The sequence below is a fragment of the Delphinus delphis genome, chromosome 3, assembly GCF_949987515.2.
Source record: "Delphinus delphis chromosome 3, mDelDel1.2, whole genome shotgun sequence".
In the NCBI taxonomy this organism is placed as follows: Eukaryota; Metazoa; Chordata; class Mammalia; order Artiodactyla; family Delphinidae; genus Delphinus; species Delphinus delphis.
The window spans coordinates 14408787-14429246 of NC_082685.1; the positions used below are offsets into that span (position 1 = coordinate 14408787).

At 46.9% G+C, this 20460-nt stretch overlaps 1 protein-coding gene across 1 annotated transcript in view; it reads right to left on the reverse strand.

Annotated features, from left to right (window-relative positions):
* Nucleotides 1-20460, reverse strand: part of NWD1 (NACHT and WD repeat domain containing 1) — a 65899-nt gene that overhangs the window by 24059 nt on the left and 21380 nt on the right. The window contains 8 exon segments of the mRNA XM_060006479.1: nt 1184-1247; nt 1249-1307; nt 4062-4259; nt 9065-9223; nt 10284-10401; nt 12297-12456; nt 14529-14732; nt 15808-15814. Coding sequence (XP_059862462.1) covers nt 1184-1247; nt 1249-1307; nt 4062-4259; nt 9065-9223; nt 10284-10401; nt 12297-12456; nt 14529-14732; nt 15808-15814 — 969 coding nt within the window.

Here is a 20460-nt window from a genome sequence, read left to right on the forward strand (position 1 = left end):
TTGGGCCAATGGAATGTGAAGGGGTGCCAGTTCCAAGGCCAGTTCCAGGCCTTCAGAGACCTTATACACTTCTGCTTGCCCTCTTGAAACCCTGCCTCTGCCCAGGCTCACCTGCTGGAGGATGAGAGATCAGGTGGAACAGAGTTGAGTTGTCTCAGCTAAGAACGTCCTGAACCAGCCAGCTCCCAGATGCCCCATAACTGACTACATATGCATGAGCAAGCCTGGCTGAGACCAGAAGAGCTGCCTGGCTGAGCCCAGCCTGAATTGCCCAGTCACAGAGGTGAGCTAAATAAACAACTATTGTTTGAAGCTACTCTGTTTGGGGTGGGTTTTGTTTTTTCTTTTTCATATTCTTTTCCATTATGGTTTATTACAGGATATTGAATATAGTTCCCTGTGCTATACAATAGGACCTTGTTGTTTATCCATCCCATATACAATAGTTTGCATCTGCTGGTCCCAAACTCCCCATCCAACCCTCCCCTGCCCCCCTTCCCCTTGGCAACCACAAGTCTGTTCTCTATGTCTGTGAGTCTGTTTCTGTTTTGTAGATAAGTTCATCTGTGTCATATTTTATATTCCACATATAAATGATATCATATGGTATTTGCCTTTCTCTTTTTGCCTTACTTCACTTAGTATGATCATCTCTAGGGCCACCCATGTAAATGACATGGGTGCAAATGGCATCATGTCATTCTTTTTTATGGCTGAGTAATATTCCATTGTATATATATATATATATATATATATATATATATATATATATATATATATATATATCAGATCTTCTTTGTCCATTCATCTGTCAATGAACATGCAGGTTGTTTCCAAGTCTTGGCTATTTTCAATACTGCTGCTATGAACATAGGGGTGCATGTATCTTTTCAAATTATAGTTTTGTCCAGATATATGCCCAGGAGTAGGACTGCTGGATCATATAGAAACTTTATTTTTAGTTTTTTGAGGAACCTCCATACTATTCTCCACAGTGGCTGCACCAATTTATATTCCTGTTTGGGGTGTTTTGTTATGTGGCTATAGCTAGCTGATGCAGGAACAAAGGTCAGGGTTTTAATACAGAGAAATGAATTGGTAGTGAAGGGGCCCCAGGGGACTGACTGATTGCTGTGGGACTCTAGGAGGAAGCTGATCATAAACCCCACTTCCTGAGCCTCACCTGTGTGTCCAGGTAGGATGTGGATCACCTGCTGTTCTTCCATATCCCACACAGCTACCATTGCTCTCCTGGGTGCCAACCACCAGCAGCTTCTCTTCCAGGCTCCATGCCATGGCAGTGATGCCTGCAGCCACACAGAAACAAGAGCTCATGTGTCTGAGTGCTCAGCCATGAGGTACTCTAATGGGCCCCTCACTTCACAGATAAGGAAACTGGGGCACAGACAGAGTCACACACCTAGAAGTGGCAGAGCCAGGATTTCAAAGCCAGCGCTGTCAGATGCCAGATGAAGACTCTGGGTTGAAATGTTTATGTTGATCTGAGGTAGGAAAATGGACTAAACCACTCCTCAGTCATAAGTGTCTCTAGTTCAGCGGTTCCTACCCAGCGGCGATTCAGCCCCCCAGGGCACAGTGGGAAATGTCTGGAGACATTTTTGGTTGTTACAACTGGAGACCAGGATGCTACTGGCATCTGATGGGTGGAGGCAGGGACGTTGCTCAGCATCCTGCAGTGCACACGATGACCCCACTCCAGAGAAGGAACCAGCCGCAAATGTCAGTGATGCGTGGTTGAGTGCACAGTTGGAGAAGACTCAGGAGTGGAATTAAATTGGCTGAGGATGAGAACCCTGCTTTCGACTTCTCTTTGAGCTCGATCTGTGTGGGAAAAGAAGGGCTGGTGCCCCAAAGAAAAAAAATATTTGCCAATAGTTTGAGCAAACACAGCCCAAGGCTCTCTGCTGGGTGGATCTTGATTGGATCATCGCTGAAGACAGACAGGGACCAAGTTACACTGGAGAAAACAGCCCGAATATCAGGAGACCAGACTTTCTGAATGCCCTGATTAAGTCCTTTTCCTGCTCTGTGCCTCAGTTTCCTCATTTTTAAGGTGATGGGGGAGGTGCTGAAATCAGAGCCAGTCCAGGTCTGAGAATCCAGAATTGTGTTTCTACCTCATCGGGACAGGGCATGAAGAGATGAGATTTTTTTTTCTTTCTTTTTTTCCCTTTTTGTGGGGGAGGATCACTCACTCACTGTGTGACCTTGGAAATGTGAACTCAAACTTCTCATTTTAAAAATGAAGAAACTGAAGCCCAGAGTGCGTAGGAACTTTCTCAACTTCAACATGACTAGAGCTCGTACAAGTGGCACATTTCCCTACTGAGATGAGAAAAAGAAAAAATTCACTTTGAGCTGTAACTTCCTTTGCCTACGCTGTGGCAGACATCACTAGTCAATCACCGCACTCTCTGTGATTTGGCCCCCCCAATAGCCATTCTATCATGCTTCCTTCAGTAATAAAACCCACAGCCCACAGGTTTTAGGTGAGTACGTGGTTACTCAAAGACCATTTTTCCCACACTCCCTTGCAGTCGAAGATGGCCAAGTTCTCACCAGCACGACAGGAGCAGAAGTGGTAAGCTCTGCTTCAAGGCCATGCCTTTGAAAGGAAGGGGCCTGCCATCTACTTCTTCCCTCTTCCCACTGGCTGGAATGCCATTGTGATGGTAAGAGCTGGAGCAGCTATTTTGGGCCATTAAATGGAAACCTCACATTGAAAATGGCAGAGCAACAAATTTGAAAGAGTTTGGGTCCCTGACCCCCTGGAGATACCATATTACCTTTTCTTATGCCTGGACTATTGTGTGTGAGAGAAAGTAACTCCTGTTTTATTTAAGCCACTGCTACTTTGGCCTTTGTTACAGCATCAGCACTTGTATTGTAACCAATATACCATTAAACCAGATTGAGTCTCAGAATCCTTCTCAACACAGCATTCTAGTAGCTGTCCCTAAATCAGTTCTTCCATGCATTGTCCTTAGCATCTCTTAGAATTTCTGATTTGGAAGCTCTGTGCCTTGGGAGTGTAGCTTTCCCTACAAGGCTATGTGGCACAAAAATGGCCTGAGTCACAATAACTGGCATTTGAACCAAAGCTAACTGTATTCAGTGATTAACGTGAGAGATTATGGGTGGGCAGATAAAGGGATGGATGAATGGAGGTGAACTGGTGGATAAGTGGACAGATAGGTGGCTGGTTAGATGAGTGGGTGAGTGAATGTGTGGGTGTTAGATGGGTAACTGGATGAATTATTTGATAGATGGGTGGTTGAGTTGGCTGAGTGAGTGAAGGGGTAAAGCGAGGGGATAGAAGATGGCAAACTGGGGGAAATGGAAGGTAAGTGGTGTGGATAGAAGGGTAGAAGGAAGGGTGACTATTGGAAATACGGACAACTGATGGGTGAATGGATGAATGGATGGATGGATGGGAAGGAAGGAAGGAATAAAGGAGGGAGGAAGGATGGAAGGACATACAGATGGATAGATGGAAGGAAGGGTGGAAGGATGAATGGATGGAGGGATGGGTGGAGGGATGAACAGACAGATGGACAGCTGGATGGAAGGAAGGAAGGAAGGAAGGAAGGAAGGAAGGATGGTTGAAGAATGGATGGAGAGAACTAAATCCTCTTGTCCCTCTGACATTCTGGTGTCCCAGGGAGAACCTACAAGTTCCACCAGCCTCTCAGGCTCCAGTCAGGCACCAGTTCCTAGTTTCCAGACTTACTAGCATTAGGCTGTAAATCTCAGAAGCTATCTATAAGACGGGCACCGAACTCTTAGAGATGAAACCCCAGAGGCAGTTGGCATGCCCTCGCTCTGGGCTCATTAGCAGTATTTACACTAGTAATCTACAGTCCCTGGGGGGCAGAGGGAGCCGAGTCAGCATGAGACCGCAGGGCCAGGTCCTGATGGCACCCTTGGGGCTTCCCAGCTGGCAGAGGGGAAACCCAGAGAGCAGCCCAAAACACCCGCAGTCCACTGCCCCCAGGCAGGCAGGGGCCTGGCTGGATTTTGGCTACGCTTGGGAGACGCACCTTTGTGACAGCCGGTGAGAGTTGCCTGGAGGGGTCCTCCCGGGGGCTGGAGGAATCCTCCGAGGGGCACCAGCACAGGCTGTGGGCACATCCGGAACCAGCTCTGCGCCTATTGGCACAGCTGTCCCACCAGCGCCCGATGTGAGGTGGCGAAGAAATGGAGGCTGGCCAGGAGTTCTGTACACAGGTTGCTTCTCTCTGCAACAGAGGAGATGCTGGTTAAGGGGAGGGGCGCTGCTTCCCTGGGTGGAGTCCCCCTCCTGCCTCCTTTTCTGTGCTCCACACACACTTGCCCCTACTTCAAGTGCACCAGGTGGTTTCCCCCTCTCCTACCCTAGACCTTGGGTTTCCAGATAGCAGGGAGGATGCCTGTCTTGTTTATTGCTATGTTCTGAGTGTCAGGCACCCAACAAGTGTCTGTTAGAGAAATAATGATCACTTCTCCAGCACTTCATAGTTACTGAGTGGGTTAGTGTCCTGTGGCTGCTATAACAAGACAACCTGGGGGGCTTCAAACAACAGAACTTCCTTCTCTCACAGTTCTGGAGGCCAGAAGTCCGAAATCAAGGTGTCGACAGGGCTGTGCTCCCTCCAGAGGCTCTGGGGGAGGATGCTTCCTTGCCTCTTCCAGCTTCTGGGGGCTTCAGGCATTCCTTGGCTTGTGACCACATCACTGTAATCTCTTTTTAAATTTTTAATTGTTTATACAATTTTAAAAGGTTACACTCCACTTACAGTTATTACAAAATATTGACTATATTTCCCATGTTGTACAATACATCCTTGAAGCCTATCTTACACCCAATAATTTGTACCTCCCATTCCCCCACCCCTATTTTGCCCCTCTACCATTCCCTCTCCCCACTGGTAACTACTAGTTTTTACTCTGTATCTGTGAGTCTGCTTCTGTTTTGTTATATTCACTAGTATGTTGTATTTTTTTAGATTCCACGTACAATTGATATCATACAATATTTGTATTTCTCTAACTTATTTAGACGAATGCCCTCCAAGTCCATCCATGTTGCTGTAAATAGCAAAATTTAGTTCTTTTTTATGGCTGAGTAGTATTCCATTGTATACATATACCACATCTTCTTTATCCATTCATCTGTTGATGGACATTTAGGTGCTTCCATATTTTGGCAATTGTAAATAATGCTGCTAGGAACATTGGGGCACGTGTGTCTTTTCGAATTAGTGGTTTTGTTTTGTTTTTTTTACCCAGGAATGGAATTACTGGCTCATGTGGTAGTTCTATTTTTTAGTTTTTTTGAGAAACTTCCATGCTGTTTTCCACAGTGGCTGCAGCAATTGACATTCCCACCAGCAGTATACAAGCGCATCACCCCAGTTTCTGCCTCTGTTTTCACATGGCCTTCTCATCTGTGCATCTCTACATTTTCCCTTTTTCTGTTTCAAATCTCCCTCTGCTTCCTTCTTATTAGGACACTTGTGATTGAATTTTGGGCCCACCTAGATAATCCAGGATAAACTCTCCATCCCAAGAAGCTTAATCACATTTTTTTTTTTTTTTTGCCATATAAAGTAATAGTCATAGGTTCCAGGGATTAAGAAGTGACTATATCTTGGCAGGGGGTGGGGAGGTGGGGGGCAGATTTTTCTGCCTACCACACAGAGGTATCATCATTACTATCCCAAGTGCCCAAGCGTATAACAGGGAAAATTGAGGTATGAAGAAGTTAAGCAACTTACTCAAGGTCACACAGCCAGTAAGAGGCAGGAATCTGACCCCCAACGTTTGATTGCAATGCCAAGTGAAGACCAGGGACATTGAAGGTAGACAGTTCATTTTGTCCCTGTTGTCGGAGCATCCTAACTGTGGAACCTGGGGCAATGGTGGCAATGCCCTGTGCCTGGGTTTGCTGGTGGGTGGGATGGGGCAGGGCCAGGATCAGGGGCAAGTGCCCCACTCACCACGGGTACAAAAGTTAAAGTGGTGCCAACAAACTCAACCACCAAGATAAGTACTATTTTAATGCAATATTTAAAAAAATCAAAACTGATGCGCCCGCCCCCTCATCCATGATGAACAAAATATCAGTCTTCTAAAATAAAAACAGGGACAGAAATGGCACCACACCAAGTCATCCTGGAGCCTGAGGCAATGGGAGAAATAGGGAATACCAACAGGGCTTTCAGGAGCTGGCCGTACAGTACTGGAATGTGGTGAGAGCGCATGGTTGCTCAGCCGCGCCATCTGGTGGGAACATTCATTCCTACACCTCCTCCTTGTTCTGGGCAGCCACAGGTTGTCAATCAGGAAACACTGCAAAGAACATACTGTGATTTGGGCTTTTAAATCTTCCCTTAAACTGGGCATGTAAGCCCAAGGCTGTTTTCCCGGGAAATCACTCCCTTCGAGGTTTAAAACTGCTGGCGAGCGTGAATGTAGGAGAAAGGTGTAACTGATCATGAGCACCAGTATCTCCCACTTGGGTGGGATCCTAGACACACTTTAGTTCTATCCCACATTTTGCTGATGAGGGAAGCAGAGGACAGAAATGGCTTCTCCAAGGCCGTTCACGTCAAAACATTGGTGCTGTCACATGACCATAACGGGATCCTCGGATGGCGCCACGGGGACAGGCTCAGCATGAATTGACTAGCAAAACTTTCCCAGCAGCCCTAGGTGGGAGGGTCGACCAACATCCCCATTTTGCAGATGGGAAAACTGAAGGCTGCAAGGCGGGATTGAGGATGGGGGAGGGGTGGGGGTAGTTAGGGGCTTGCAAGGTCACACTGCCAGTAAGTAGCAGAGCCCAGATTTGAATCAGCATGATGGGACTCAAAATCCATACTCTTGGACTGGTCCATGTAGTAGGGGTGGACATTTGGCAGGGAGCAGAGGCAGACAGATGATGCAAAAGAAAGCCAGCAGAAATAATAACTAAGAGTTAAGATAGATGGAAACAACATGCAATGATGAAATATGCAGGGGTGTGGTGGCCAGGGGTGTCCAGCGTGAGTGGTGGCCAGACAGGCTTCTTGGACAAGCAACAGTTGTCAGGTCTGAGCAAGCCACGGAAGGGATATAGGAAATAAGCACCTTTATAAAACCCCTTGTAAACGCCCTCAAATCAAAACCAGCTGGGATGGGAATTCCCTGGCAGTCCAGTGGTTAGGACTCCAAGGTTCACTGCTGGGGCCCGGGTATCCCTGGTCGGGGAACTAAGATACCACAAGCCACGTGGTGTGGTGAAAAAAAAAAAAAAAGAACCAGCTTGGAAGTGTATGATAAAAAACCATCCTGGTCACTTCACACTCATTAGGATGGCTTTTTTTTTTTTTTTTTTTTAAATCAGAAAGTAACAAGTGTTGGAGAAGATGCAGAGAAACTAGAAATTTTATGCACTGTTGGTGGGAATGTGAAATGGTCCAGCCACTGTGGAAAATGGCCTGGCAGTTCCTCAAAAATTAAACACAGAATTATCAGATGATTGAGCAATTCTACACCTCGGTATGTATCCAGAAGAATATAAAGCAAGGTCTCAAAAAGATATTTGTACACCCTTATTCACAGCAGCATCATTCACAATTGCCAAAAGGTAAAGACAAACCAAGTGTCCATTGATGAATGGATGAGCAAAATGCGGTTCTTCCACACAATGGAATGTTATTCAACCTTAAAAAGGAAAGATATTCTAACACATGCTACAACATGGGTGAACCTTGAGGACATTATGTTAAGTGAAATAAGCCAAACACAAAAAGGACAAATACTGCATGATTCCACTTATATGAGGTGCCTGGAGTGGTCAAATTCATAGAGACAGAAGTAGAAGGGTGGGTGCCAGGGGCTGGGGGAGGGGGGGATGGGGAGTGAGTGTTTAATGGGGACAGAGTTTCTGTTTGAAAAGATGAGCAAGTTCTGGAGACGGATGGTGGTGATGGCTGCCCAACAGTGTGAATGTACTTAATGCCACAGAACTGTACAATTAAAATGGTTAATTTTATGTTATGTGTATTTTGCCACAATTTTAAAAAACGCAAACAAACGAAACACCATCCTGGACAGAGTATCAACTGAGGATTCAGAGATTCTTAAAGTTCTAGGGCAGAGTGTGGACCAAATCCAGCTGAACGATTTGTCCTGAGAGCTAAGAATGGTTTTTGTAAAATACATTAATGTTTTCGGATTGATGTTTGTAATTAGTGGGATGACAGGAAATACCAACTTTGAACCCCAACTGAGCAAAATGTTATCCCCCTGAACAAGAGTTCCCCTCATCTTTCTCGTGAGTAGAGCTGACTTACAAAAATGTTGTGCTCAGGACTTCCTTGGTGGCGCAGTGGTTAAGACTCTGCGCTCCCAATGAAGGGGGCCCAGGTTTGATCCCTGGTCAAGGAACTAGATCCCGCATGCATGCCACAACTAAGGAGCCTGCGTGCTGCAACTAAGACCCAGTGCAACCAAATAAATATTTTTAAAAGTCATGCTCAATTATTATCATTCTATTTTGAATTTCATCAATAAAAAAATCTGTGGGAACATGTTTTATCTCTCGTTATATTAAGTGTCAACATAATTTCCTCGATTTTGCCTGAAATATCTCCTATGTGGCCCTTTCCAGAGTAAGATGCTGGGGAATTCCCTGGCATTCCAGTGGTAAGGACTTCACACCCTTACTGCCGAGGGCCCAGGTTTGATCCCTGGTCGGGCAGCTAAGATCCCACAAGCCACGCGGCACAGCCAAAAAATAAATCAAAATAAATCAAAATTAAAAAAAAATAGACTAAGATGTTGGGCCGTCCTGGTGAGGGGATCGGCTCTGCCTTGGTAGTTTTCACTCCTAAGCTCTCCCAGGTTCAGCTCAAAGTTCTAGAAGCTGGAGCTGGGAGAAACCCCTCAGCTATAGACAGGAAAGGCGTATGAGCTGATGCAAATCCATCTGGCGGCTCGGTGAGGAGAGTGGGTTTCTAGAAGTCAGTGCAAAGTGGACCACCCCTCCCCCCGACCCAGCCCGCTCAGCCCGACTCACCCATGCGTCGGAGCTCCACTGCCGGGCGGCACAGCTGGGGGGCTTCCCGGACCAGGCTGACCTCAGGACAGTCCACGTGAAGGGCGCACAGGTCAAAGTCATCCAACAGACCCTCAATGCCCCCCGAGATGCCCCGGCAGGAAATCCAGTTCATGCTGCCTGTGGGGAGAAGACGCGGTGCTGTGGGGAGCATGCGTCTCCTTCCAGCTCATCCTGGGAGGTGGGTTCTCACCTCCCCATTTCTCCCAAGGGCTCTCATTCTCAGCCATGCTGACATTTGGGGCCAGGTCATACTCTGTGGTGGGGCTGTCATGTAGGGTGTATAGAGCAGTGTCCCTGGTCTCCATCCACTAGATGCCAGTAACTCCTCTGCAGTCACAGTAATCAAAAATATAAACATTGACAAGTGTCCCTTGGGAAGCAGAATCATCCCTGGTTGAGAATCATAGGAATGAATATGACGGATGAATGAATGGATGGATGGATGGAGAGATAGACAGGTAGATGATCGATCGATAGATAGGCAGACATAGATGGTAGATAAATAGAGATAGAGATAAAAGATTGATAGATAGATGGATGGATGGATAGATATAAAGATGATAGATATAGGTGGTAGATAGAGAGATAGAAATTATAGGTAGGTAAGTAGATAGTTAGGATACATTTAGATGGATGGATATAAAGATAATAGATACAGATGGTAGAGAGAGATAGATATGACAGATGAGATTTTATATTTATATATATTTATAGAGAGAGAGAGGAAGAGATGATAGATATGTTAGATTATAGATAGATGTGGATAGGTAGGTGATTGACAGATAGATAGAGGATAGATAGATAAACAGACAACTATATATGGTAGATAAATAGAGATAGAGATGGTAGATGATAGATTGACAGATAGATAGACAGGGTCTCTCTCATTCTAAGGCAGTTTCTTGCCCTGTGTACTATCAACTAGCCCTAGATGCCAGCAGCATACCTCCCCAATTCGTGACAACCAAAATATCTCGAGACATCACCTAGTGTCCCCTTGGCGGGGGGCAGGGGATGGTGGCGCAGAACCTCCCCTGATGAGAACCAGTGCCTTAAAGGAGCCAAGGATTTTGAACTTCCCCCTCCCCCCTTCCCCCTTGTCAGGCTCTGGAAGGCGAGAGCACTGCAGAGGGTTGGGGACCTGCTCAGCCCCCTCCGAGATGGGTCTGGTCCTTACCCAGCACCTCCTGCTTCAGCTCCTCGATGCGGCCTGAGTGGATCAGGTGGTAGGGTAACTCCTTCAGCTTCCGCAGGTTTGCGACTGTGTCTGAGAACCACAGGGGCTGAGGGGCCACCTGCAGAGGAGGAGGGGGCTGGCAGCCAGGCCACTGTGACACAAGCTCATTCATTCACTCCACAAACATGGGCCAGGCAAGGCACCAGGTGATGCTGGAGGGCGTGGGGGTGGGGACACAATTCCAGACAGAGATGGCCCACACCATCCTCCACCCACAGGCTGGGCTGGGACAGGAGGGGCTTGGGGCTCAGGATCCAAGGGGCATTGCAACTGGGTCTCACAGGATAAATAGAAGTCTGTCTGGTGAAGTGTGTCGGAACCATTGGCATTTCATAGCGAGGGACTGCCATGTGCAAAGGCCGGGAGGTGGGAGAGAGCAGGACAAGAGTTTGGGAAGGGCTGAATTATAAGACAGAGTGGGGGATCATGGCGGGGACTGAGGCTAGGGAGGTTGTAGAGAGTAGATCACAAAGGTACTGAAGAGGTTGGACTGGAGACAGAGGGCACTGGGGAGCCATGGGAGGTGTTAGAGGAGAAGCATGATCAGACTGGATGGTCAGAAGCAACTGACCGTGGAGGATGGACTGGAGCAGGAGATCCTGAGGCTAGGAGACCAGGAAGGGCGTCAAACCACATCCCAAAGAGAGGATGTGGTTGAGCCTGCAGGGGTTCTGGGTCCACAGGAGAGGATCTGTGAGGTACCAGAGAGGAGAAAGGGAAGCATTGAGAAAGAATCAGACCTGGCCCAGCCTCTGGCCTCCCCTGTCCAGGAGGAGAGACAAAGAAAAAAGAAAAATCAAACTATAACCACTACTTAAAAGTGTATTTCCTAGTTGAAATCACTGTGCTACAGTTACACAAGATGTTAACAACAGGGAAATTTAAAAGAAGTGTCCACAGGAACTCTCTGAATACTCGTGGCAACTTGTCTGGAAATCTAAAATGATTTTGAAACTAAAAGTTTCTTTTGAAAAGTCTGAGTTCTGCCTCAGAGTGAAGAGAGCATGGAGTAAAGGACAAGTAATCAAGGGACTTCGCTGGCAGTCCAGTGGTTAGGACTCTGAGCTTCCACTGCAGGGGACATGGGCTTGATCCCTGGTCTGGGAAGATCCCACAAGCCTCGAGGCACAGCCAAAAAACAAAACAAAACAAGTAATCAAGAAGGAAGGAAATCACGGAAGATTTCCTGAAGGAAGAGGCATTTGAGCTGAGCCTTGAGGATGTTTGAGAGACAAAAAAAAAAAAAAAAGAGGTAGTGACTTGCAAGCTAAGGACCCCAAGTCTTAGAGCTCCCTGGAACAAAAGAAAGACTAGAAAGAAATGTGTGAATAGTGAGTGACCTGGGGGAGGGAGTATAGGAGCAGATCTTCCCAAAAGGGGGAATTGTGGACAGTTTTATTTTACTGTTTGATCCTCTCTGTGTTCTCCAACAAACACACACTACTGTCCTAAGTGGAAAACAAAATGTGTTATTTTTAAAATGAGCAATGCTTTGGGGGTACCAATAACTGGAAATTGGACTGTTCCAGGGAATTCATAAAGGAAAACGTCAAAACCCACCCCCCTCCCCGCATACACACACACACACACACACACACACAAAAACAAAAAACAGGGAGGAAACTGGTGTGTCTCAGGAGGAATCGAAGCGTAGGGAATTAAAATTCTGGGATGCCATGACTTTGGGGATATGCTTCTGAATGTTGTGATTTTGTTTTATCCTCTGGAAAGTTGGGCAGGGGGGGTGCATAGTCCTCATCTGCTGCTCGCCACCCTCCAAATAAGGCTCAGCAGCAGAGGTGACATCTAACCCTCCATGGGTAGAGAAGAGAAGGTGGTCAGGAGGGAGTTTGGGGTGGAAATGATGGACAGAAGGAGGCATGTGGTCCCTGCCTTGCAGGTGCAGCAGCTTGGAGGCTCCAAGTGGGGAACAGGGGGCCCTGGGCACCTCACCTTGTGGTCCAGGTTCAGGGGTTTCCCCACAAGTGGCAGCGTGATGAATTTCTTGGTTCCCTGGCTCCAGGTCCCTGAGAATAAGTCGGCCAAGACTCCGTGACCCTTGGCTTTCTCGGGCCAGGACAGGTAGTGCTCTCGGACCACCTCGGCCAGCTGTCTGCAGAGAGGGGACACTGGGCGAGCTCAGAGGTGGTCACTGGCCTTCTAGGAGGCGGTTCCCCAATGCCAGTCCACCCTAAACCACCTTCCAGATGCTGGCTGGCTTAGCTGACCACTATTTGTTACCTATTCTTTATCTCTCAGTCAGCCCATCTTACTTTTATTCCTTAAAGAAATTTACTTTAGAAAGGAACATTTGGGGCTTCCCTGGTGGTGCAGTGGTTAGGAGTCTGCCTGCCGGTGCAGGGGACACATGTTCGTGCCCCGGTCCAGGAAGATCCCACATGCCGCGGAGCGGCTGGGCCCATGAGTCATGGCCACTGAGCCTGCACGTCCGGAGCCTGTGCTCCGCAACGGGAGAGGCCACAACAGTGTGTATATATATATATATATATATATAAAAAACAGTATATATATATATAAAACAGTATATATATATATATATATATATATGGCAGTATATATATATAACTGAATCACTTTGCTGTATATTTGAAACTAACACAAAATTGTAAATTAACTATACTTCAGTTTTATAAAAGGAACAGGGGGCTTCCCTGGTGGCGTAGTGGTTGAGAGTCCGCCTGCCGATGCAGGGGACACGGGTTCGTGCCCCGGTCTGGGAGGATCCCACATGCCGCGGAGCGGCTGGGCCCGTGAGCCATGGCCGCTAAGCCTCCGCGTCTGGTGTGCTCCACAACAGGAGAGGCCACAGCAGTGAGAGGCCCGCGTACTGCAAAAAAAATAATAATAATAAAAAATAAAATTAAATTAAAAAAGGAACAGGGACTTCCCTGGTGGCACGATGGTTAAGAATCTGCCTGCCAATGCAGGGGACATGGGTTCGAGCCCTGGTCCGGGAAGATCCCACATGCCATGGAGCAGCTAAGCCCGTGCGCCACAACTACTGAGCCCGTGCACCACAACTACTGAAGCCCATGTGCCTACAGCCTGTGCTCCGCAACAACAGAAGCCACGGCAATGAGAAGCCCACGCACCGCAACAAAGAGTAGCCCCCCCGCTCGCTACAACTAGAGAAAGCCCTCACGCAGCAAGAAGACCCAATGCAGCCAAAAATAAATAAATATATATATATTTTAAAGGTGGGAACCCAAATGTCCACCAAAAAATAAAACAATAATAATAAAAAAAGGAACATTTGGGTTCCTCAACAAGTTAAACATAAAGTAAGTTACTGTATGACCCAGCAATTTCACTCCTGGTTACATACCCCAAAGAATGGAAAAACAGGTTTTCAGACAAAAACTTGTACATGCATGTTCACAGCAGCACTAGTCACAATCACCCAAAGGTAGAAACAACCATGTGTCCATCAACGAATGAGTGGATAAATAAAATGTGGTCCATCCCTACAAGGGAATATTTTCAGCCATAAAAGAATGCAGCACGGGCACATGCTATAACGTGGATAAACCATGAAAATATTATGCTGAGTGAGATAAGCCAGACACAAAAGACCACAATGTGTGTGATTCCATCCATACGAAATTTTCAGAACAGGCAACTCCATAGAGACAGAAAGCAGATTCGTGGTTGCCAGGGGCTGGGGGAGGGGGGATGGGGAGTGACTGTTCATGGGGACGGGGTTGCCTTTTAGGGTGGTAGGAATGTTCTGGAAGTAGATAGAGGTGATGGTTGCACAACATGTGACTATGCTAAATGTCACTGAATTGTTCACTTTCAAATGATGAATGTTATGTTATGTGAATTTCTTCTCAATTTAAAAAAGCAGTTAGTTGTGGGAATTCCCTGGCAATCCAGTGGTTAGGACTCTGTGCTGTCCCTGCCGAGGGCCCGGTTTGATCCCTGGTCAGGGAACTAAGATCCCACAAGCCGCAAGGCTTGGCCAAAATTAAGAAGAATAAATGATGATGATAAAAATAAAAAACCAGGTCGTTGTGTTAGAGCTGGTGGTAAATGCTGCACTATGTGGACTTGGTTTCCTGGGAATGGGGAGTGAAGAAGGATCTGGAACAAGGAGGAGCCTGGTCAGTGAGTCCTCGCTCTCGGCGTCCCACCTAGACAGTGTCACCAACCCGCTCGACCTACCTGTGGGCGATGGCCAGGAGTATGAAGCCATCCACGGGCCGCCTGGCCAAGCAGTTACCCAGATCTCGACGAAGCTTCACCCACAGCAGGGGTGGGAAACGCAGCAGCTCTTTGCTGGGCGGGGTCCAGTCTTGGTACACAGCCTGTAGGACCTCGTCATCCAAGGACAGGACATCCTTCATCTCTGCCTCCGAGAGCCCATGCCTGCAGGGAGAAAGGACAGGCATTGGAACACACCTGTGTCTTCTGCACTTGGAGGACTCAGAAGCCGAGGAAGGGACAGCTCTATGGCATCCTGCCCATCACCAAAGTGTTCACCATGGGGATCATTATTTGGACGGTGCCCACGGCCAGCCAGTACCAACACCTGGTTACAGCTGTACCCATCAAGTAAGACGTTTCCTGATCTTTCCTTTTCTCACTCACCTACAGAACCCTGAACCATCCCCTTCCTGACCTCAGAGGAGTCAGGCAGCACTGGGAGGGAGAGAGGAGGTAACTTAGGAAAATAATGCAGAAACCACCCCCATGTGTCCTTGCCTTAAAAAGGAAGTGGCTTTAAACAGGATAAGCGTTGAACTGGAATGGACTTCGTAATACCTGTGAGCATTTGCCTGGAAAAACTATGGGACTTGCCGACAAATTTCCTCAGGGTTGGAGAACAATCAGAGTTCATTTCAGAGCAGATGAGAGAGGGAGGCTGGCTTCTGCTTACACGGAGTACAAACACCTTGTGTGTGTGTGTGTGTGTGTGTGTGTGTGTGTGTGTGTGTGTGTGTGTTTTCTACAGCTAAGACAGCAAAAGAGATAATTTATTGTACACACGTTACATTCAGCCACAACTGAGAACAGAACTAGTCCAGAATGTCACAGGTTCAGGGCAAAGGAAGGGACCGTTTTGATACAAGCAAGGTGGGTCTCTCAAAGGTGGTTGAGGTGATCAGAATGGCCATAGATGTTCCAGATCCACTGAGACAAGTTCTAGACAGTAGGCAAGCAGTCCAACGATTTGTACCAGCGTCCCTGTCCTCTGGCTCCCCTTGTTCCTGCTCCTGTGGCTTCCATGGGTGTACAAGTTTACTTGGACCTCTGCTTCACCTTTCTTCTTTTGCGCTTCAGCCTGAGCATTTGCTTCTTCCACTTTGCTCTCATGGCGCAGAGGTTTCTCAGAAGATGGCGCTAAGGCCGAGAGTTGTCTTTTTTTTTTAATTCCTTGATATTGATCAAAGTCTTCATTTTGATCAAAACATTTGCCATATTCTTTACACATATAGAATACCTGCTCACTTGGAATTTTCTGCTGTCCAACGAGGTGGCGATTAACATCAGTATTCTCTGAGATCTCTTCCACTGAGACCGTCTCATCTTTGACAATCACAGGTATGTTGCTGGTGGTGTTCTCCACACTTTCTCCATTGGGGTAGACAGGCCTTTTCCCTAACCTGCTTTTCTCCTCTTGACGGGTCTTTCCAAACCAAAATTCCTGGGAGCCACACCACTGGGGTTTACTTGGTAGCACCATGGTGTGGGCCTGTGTTTCCTCAAAAATTTCCTCCATCAGAATAGAATCTTCTGGGACTTCCCTGGTGGTCCAGTGGTTAAGACCCTGTGCTTCCAATGCAGGGAGCACAGGTTCGATCCCTGGTCAGGGAACCAAGATCCTCCCTGCCTTGCGGTGCGGCCAAAAGAAAAAAAAAGAATAGAATCTTCTTTCTCACTCTTCAATACACTCTCAATACAAACCAGGCTTGGGTCTTCTCTTTGTGGTTTCAGGCACAATGGCTTATCCACCAGATAAAAATGGGACATCCCAGCAGGCTTTCGACATGGATATCCCAGGGAAGCACAGTCCCATACTTCTCTGGCATCACATCACTGTACAGGGCCCTCTGGGCAGGGGCCAGGTGAGTCCATTCATTCTCAGGGAAGCAGACAGCTGCAACCTGGAAGGCCACTGACATCAGTAAAGTACTGGCATGTTTGCTTAACCACTATTCACGGAGTGTCATCTCTTGTGCTGTCCTCTGGAGGACAGAGAGCTAGACGCCCATGAAGCTTATCTTCTAGTGCAGACAGCCACATAGAAAATAACAGAAAAAAAAAAAAAAACACAAAGAGTTTGGGTAACACCAATTGCTAGGAAGAAGATAAGCCAAATCACATGAAGGAGAGTGACGAGGTGAGTGGTAGGGGAGAGATGCTTCTTGGAGCAGGTGGGTCCCTCTGAGAAGGTGTCACAAGAGCTGGGATTGTGCAGGAGGGAAGGAGCCAGTGTGGGAAAATCTGGGGCCAGGGATGGGAGGCAGCCAGATCCAACAGGCCTTGGTAAGGAGTTTGGATACTTTTCTAAAAGCATTGGGAAGTCACTGGAAGGGTTTAATCAGGACAGAAGAAATTCAGTCTCATTCATGATTTTAAAATCTCATTTCAGACAGGTGTTCCTACCAAAACTTGTACAAGAATGTTCACAGCAGCAGTAGTCACAATTGCCAAAAGGTGGAAATAATCCAAATGTCCATCAACAGATGAAAAGATAGAAAAATGTGGTTGCTATGGACTGAATATGTGTGTCTCCCCCAAATTCATATGTTGAAGTCTTAATCCCCAAGGTGATGGTATTAGGAGGTGGGGTCTTTGGGAGGTGATTAGGTCATGAGGGTGGAGCCCCCACGAATGAGATTAGTGCCCTTATAAAAGAGACCCCAGAGAGCTTGTCCAATGGACCCCTTGTCTATTCTGTCATATGAAGTTTCAGTGAAAAATGATGGTCTGTGAACCAGGAAGCAGGCTCTCACCAGACACCAAATCTGCTGGTGCCTTAATCTTAGACTTCCCAGCCTCCAAAACTGTGAGAAATAGATTGTTTATAAAGCCACCCAGTCTTACCGTATTTTTGTTATAGCAGCCCCACAGGGACTAAGACAGGGGTGTATCCATACAATGGAATATTATTTGACCATAAAAAGGAGCAAAATGCTGATACACGCTACAATACAGATAAACCTTGAAGACAATCTGAGTGGAAGAAACTAGTCACAAAAGACCACATATTGTATGATCTCATTTATATGAAATATCCAGATCAGGATCCATAAAGGCAGATCCATTTGTGGTTGCCAAGGGCTGAGGGAGGAGGGGTGGGGAATGACAGCTAACAGGGACAGGGTCTCCTTTCAGTAATGATGGAAACGTTCTGGAACTAGATAGAGGTGACGGTTGCACCACATTGTGAATGTACTAATGTCACTGAATTGTAACACGTTAAAATTTTAACTTTACAGTATGTGAATTTTACCTCAATTAAATAATCTCACTCTGCTAAATGCAATGAGGAATACTGAATTGGCTCCAGGACCAGAAAAAATGATATTGGTGGAAAAATTGGTGAAATCTAAATCAAGTCTGGAGTTGAGATCGCGGTCACGTATCAATGCTAATGTCCTGGCTGTGACAGCAATGCTGTGGTTATGTTGGATGTTAACACGAGGGGAAATAAGGGGCAGGATCTATGGGAACTCTGTTCAACCTTTTTATCTCCGCTGTAAATGTAAAATTATTTCCAAATAGCGGTTTATTAAAAAAAAAAAGTCTCATTCTTGCCTCTCTGGGGAAGGGGCTTGTTGGGGGATAAACACAGTGACATGGAGACAAGTGAGGGCCTGGGGCATTTGTTCAGGTGGAGACAGGGATGACCTAGGACAAGATAGGGACAGTAGGAATGGGAAAAAAAATGGTTGGTTTAGGATGTATTAGAGACAGAGCCAAGAGGACTTTCTGATTATGGAGGGAAAAAGGATGTGGAAGGAGAGGAAACAGGCATGACTCCCGGTTATGCAGAAGGTGACCCCACTACTAAGAATGGGGGAACTTCCCTGGTGGCGCAGTGGTTAAGAATCTGCCTGCCAATGCAGGAGACACAGGTTCAATTCCTGGTCCTAGAAGATCCCACATGCCACGGAGCAACTAAGCCTGTGTGCCACAACTACTGAGCCCGCGCCCTAGAGCCCACGAGCCACAACTACTGAGCCCATGAGCCACAACTACTGAAGCCCATGCACCTAGAGCCCATGCTGCACAAGAAGAGAAGCCACCACAATGAGAAGCCCGCGCACTGCAACGAAGAGTAGCCCTTTCTCGCCGCAACAAGAGAAAAGCCCACATGCAGCAACGAATACTCAGTGCAGCCAAAAAGATAAATAAATAATCAATTAAAATTTAAAAATTAAAAAAAAAAAGGAATGGGGAATCCTCTGTTGGAGCAGGTTTGGGGGCAAGAGACTTTGCTAGACACAGTCATGAGGTACCACCATGTTTGCGACACCTGCCCCTCTTAGTCCCTGGCAACCACTAATCTACTTTTTGTGGATCTGACAATACTGGACATTTCACATAAGTGGGATCATATGTCATATCATCTGTGCTCAACACTGACAACCCCCTGCCTGGGGGCATGCCTCAACCTCGTCTGTCTAGGCTTCAATAGCAGGAGTCTACAATAGGGGGAAGGAGACTCCAAAGGGACGTAAGAGCAGGTGAAGATCTGTGAACAATCCTGGGCCAGTGCCATTTTCTTGTCCTCCCTAAACCTGCTTAGCTCAATATTAGGACCTGTACCTCTTTGCACCTCCTCATCCAAGTTTGCAGCTGAGTCTCCAAACTCAGCTGGAGGGAGGCAGAGCAGAAAGCCTTCCTCCATTTGTCAGATGGGGAAACTGAGGTTTGTGTATTCATGTCCCTGAATGGCCAGGGGAAGAGGAATTCAATTCCATCCCTGCTCTTAAAGATTTTGTGTCTCATCAAGTCTAGAGCAATGATGTCCAATGTAGTAGTCACCAGCCACACATGGGCGTTTAAAGTTAAAAATTAATAGAATTTAAAATCCAGTTTCTGGATTGCATAAGCTGCCTTTCAAGTGGTCAACTGCCACTGCAGCTTGTAGTTACCACATTGGACAATGAGATACAGAGCATTGCCCTCATCACCAATATTCTATTGGACGGTGCTGGAAAGACTGGGGAATGTGCCCACGGACAGCTGAACCACTAGGTTAAGAGCCCTCCTCCATCCCCAAAGACATTCCTTTGACAATGTGGACACAAGACCTCATCTGCCCCCTTCATGGGACCTGCCTTGCCTGCACTGCAGACCAAACTCTGTGTGTGAGGTCACACAGCCCTGTGTTTGATCCTGGCTGAGGGATCTTGGCCAGTGATGTCCCTTTGCAAGTATGATCTTGTTATTCCTTCCAGAAGCCACACAGAACAGACACTCTCCCAGCTACCCCCCTACAGAGGGGGCTCGGAAAGGCCACAATGCATGCCTAACACAGCATTTCTCAGCCTCTCACTGTTGACACTAAGGGTTGGATCATTCTTTGTTGTGGAGATTGTCCTGTACTTTGTAAGATGTTTAGCAGCATCCCTGGCCTCCACCCACTAGGTGTCACCAGCATGATAGATAGATAGATAGATAGATGAGAGATAGACAGATAGATAGATGATAGTTTATAGATAGGTGTCCATAGATGCATGTATGGATGGATAGACGAATATGATAGATTATAGATAGATAGATATGATAGATTATAGATAGATGAAGTAGATAAATAGATGAATGGATGGATAGATAGGTATTATGGTAGCTGGATAGAGAGATAGCCAGACAGTATCTTTCATGCTAAGCCAGGGTTTCGCACCCCCAGCACTACTGACAACTGGAGCACCATGATCCTCTGGTTGGGGGAGGGTCCTGTGAACTATAGGGTTTTGAGAAGCATCCCAGGTTTCCATCCACTAGATCCCAGTAGCACCCCATCCCCCAGTCGTGACAATGAAAATGTCTCCACTGTTAAGTGTCCACCGGGGGTGGGGGGCACAGAATCTCCCTAGGTAAGAACCACTGGCCCAGAAGTACTCAGATTCTGAGAGCCAGG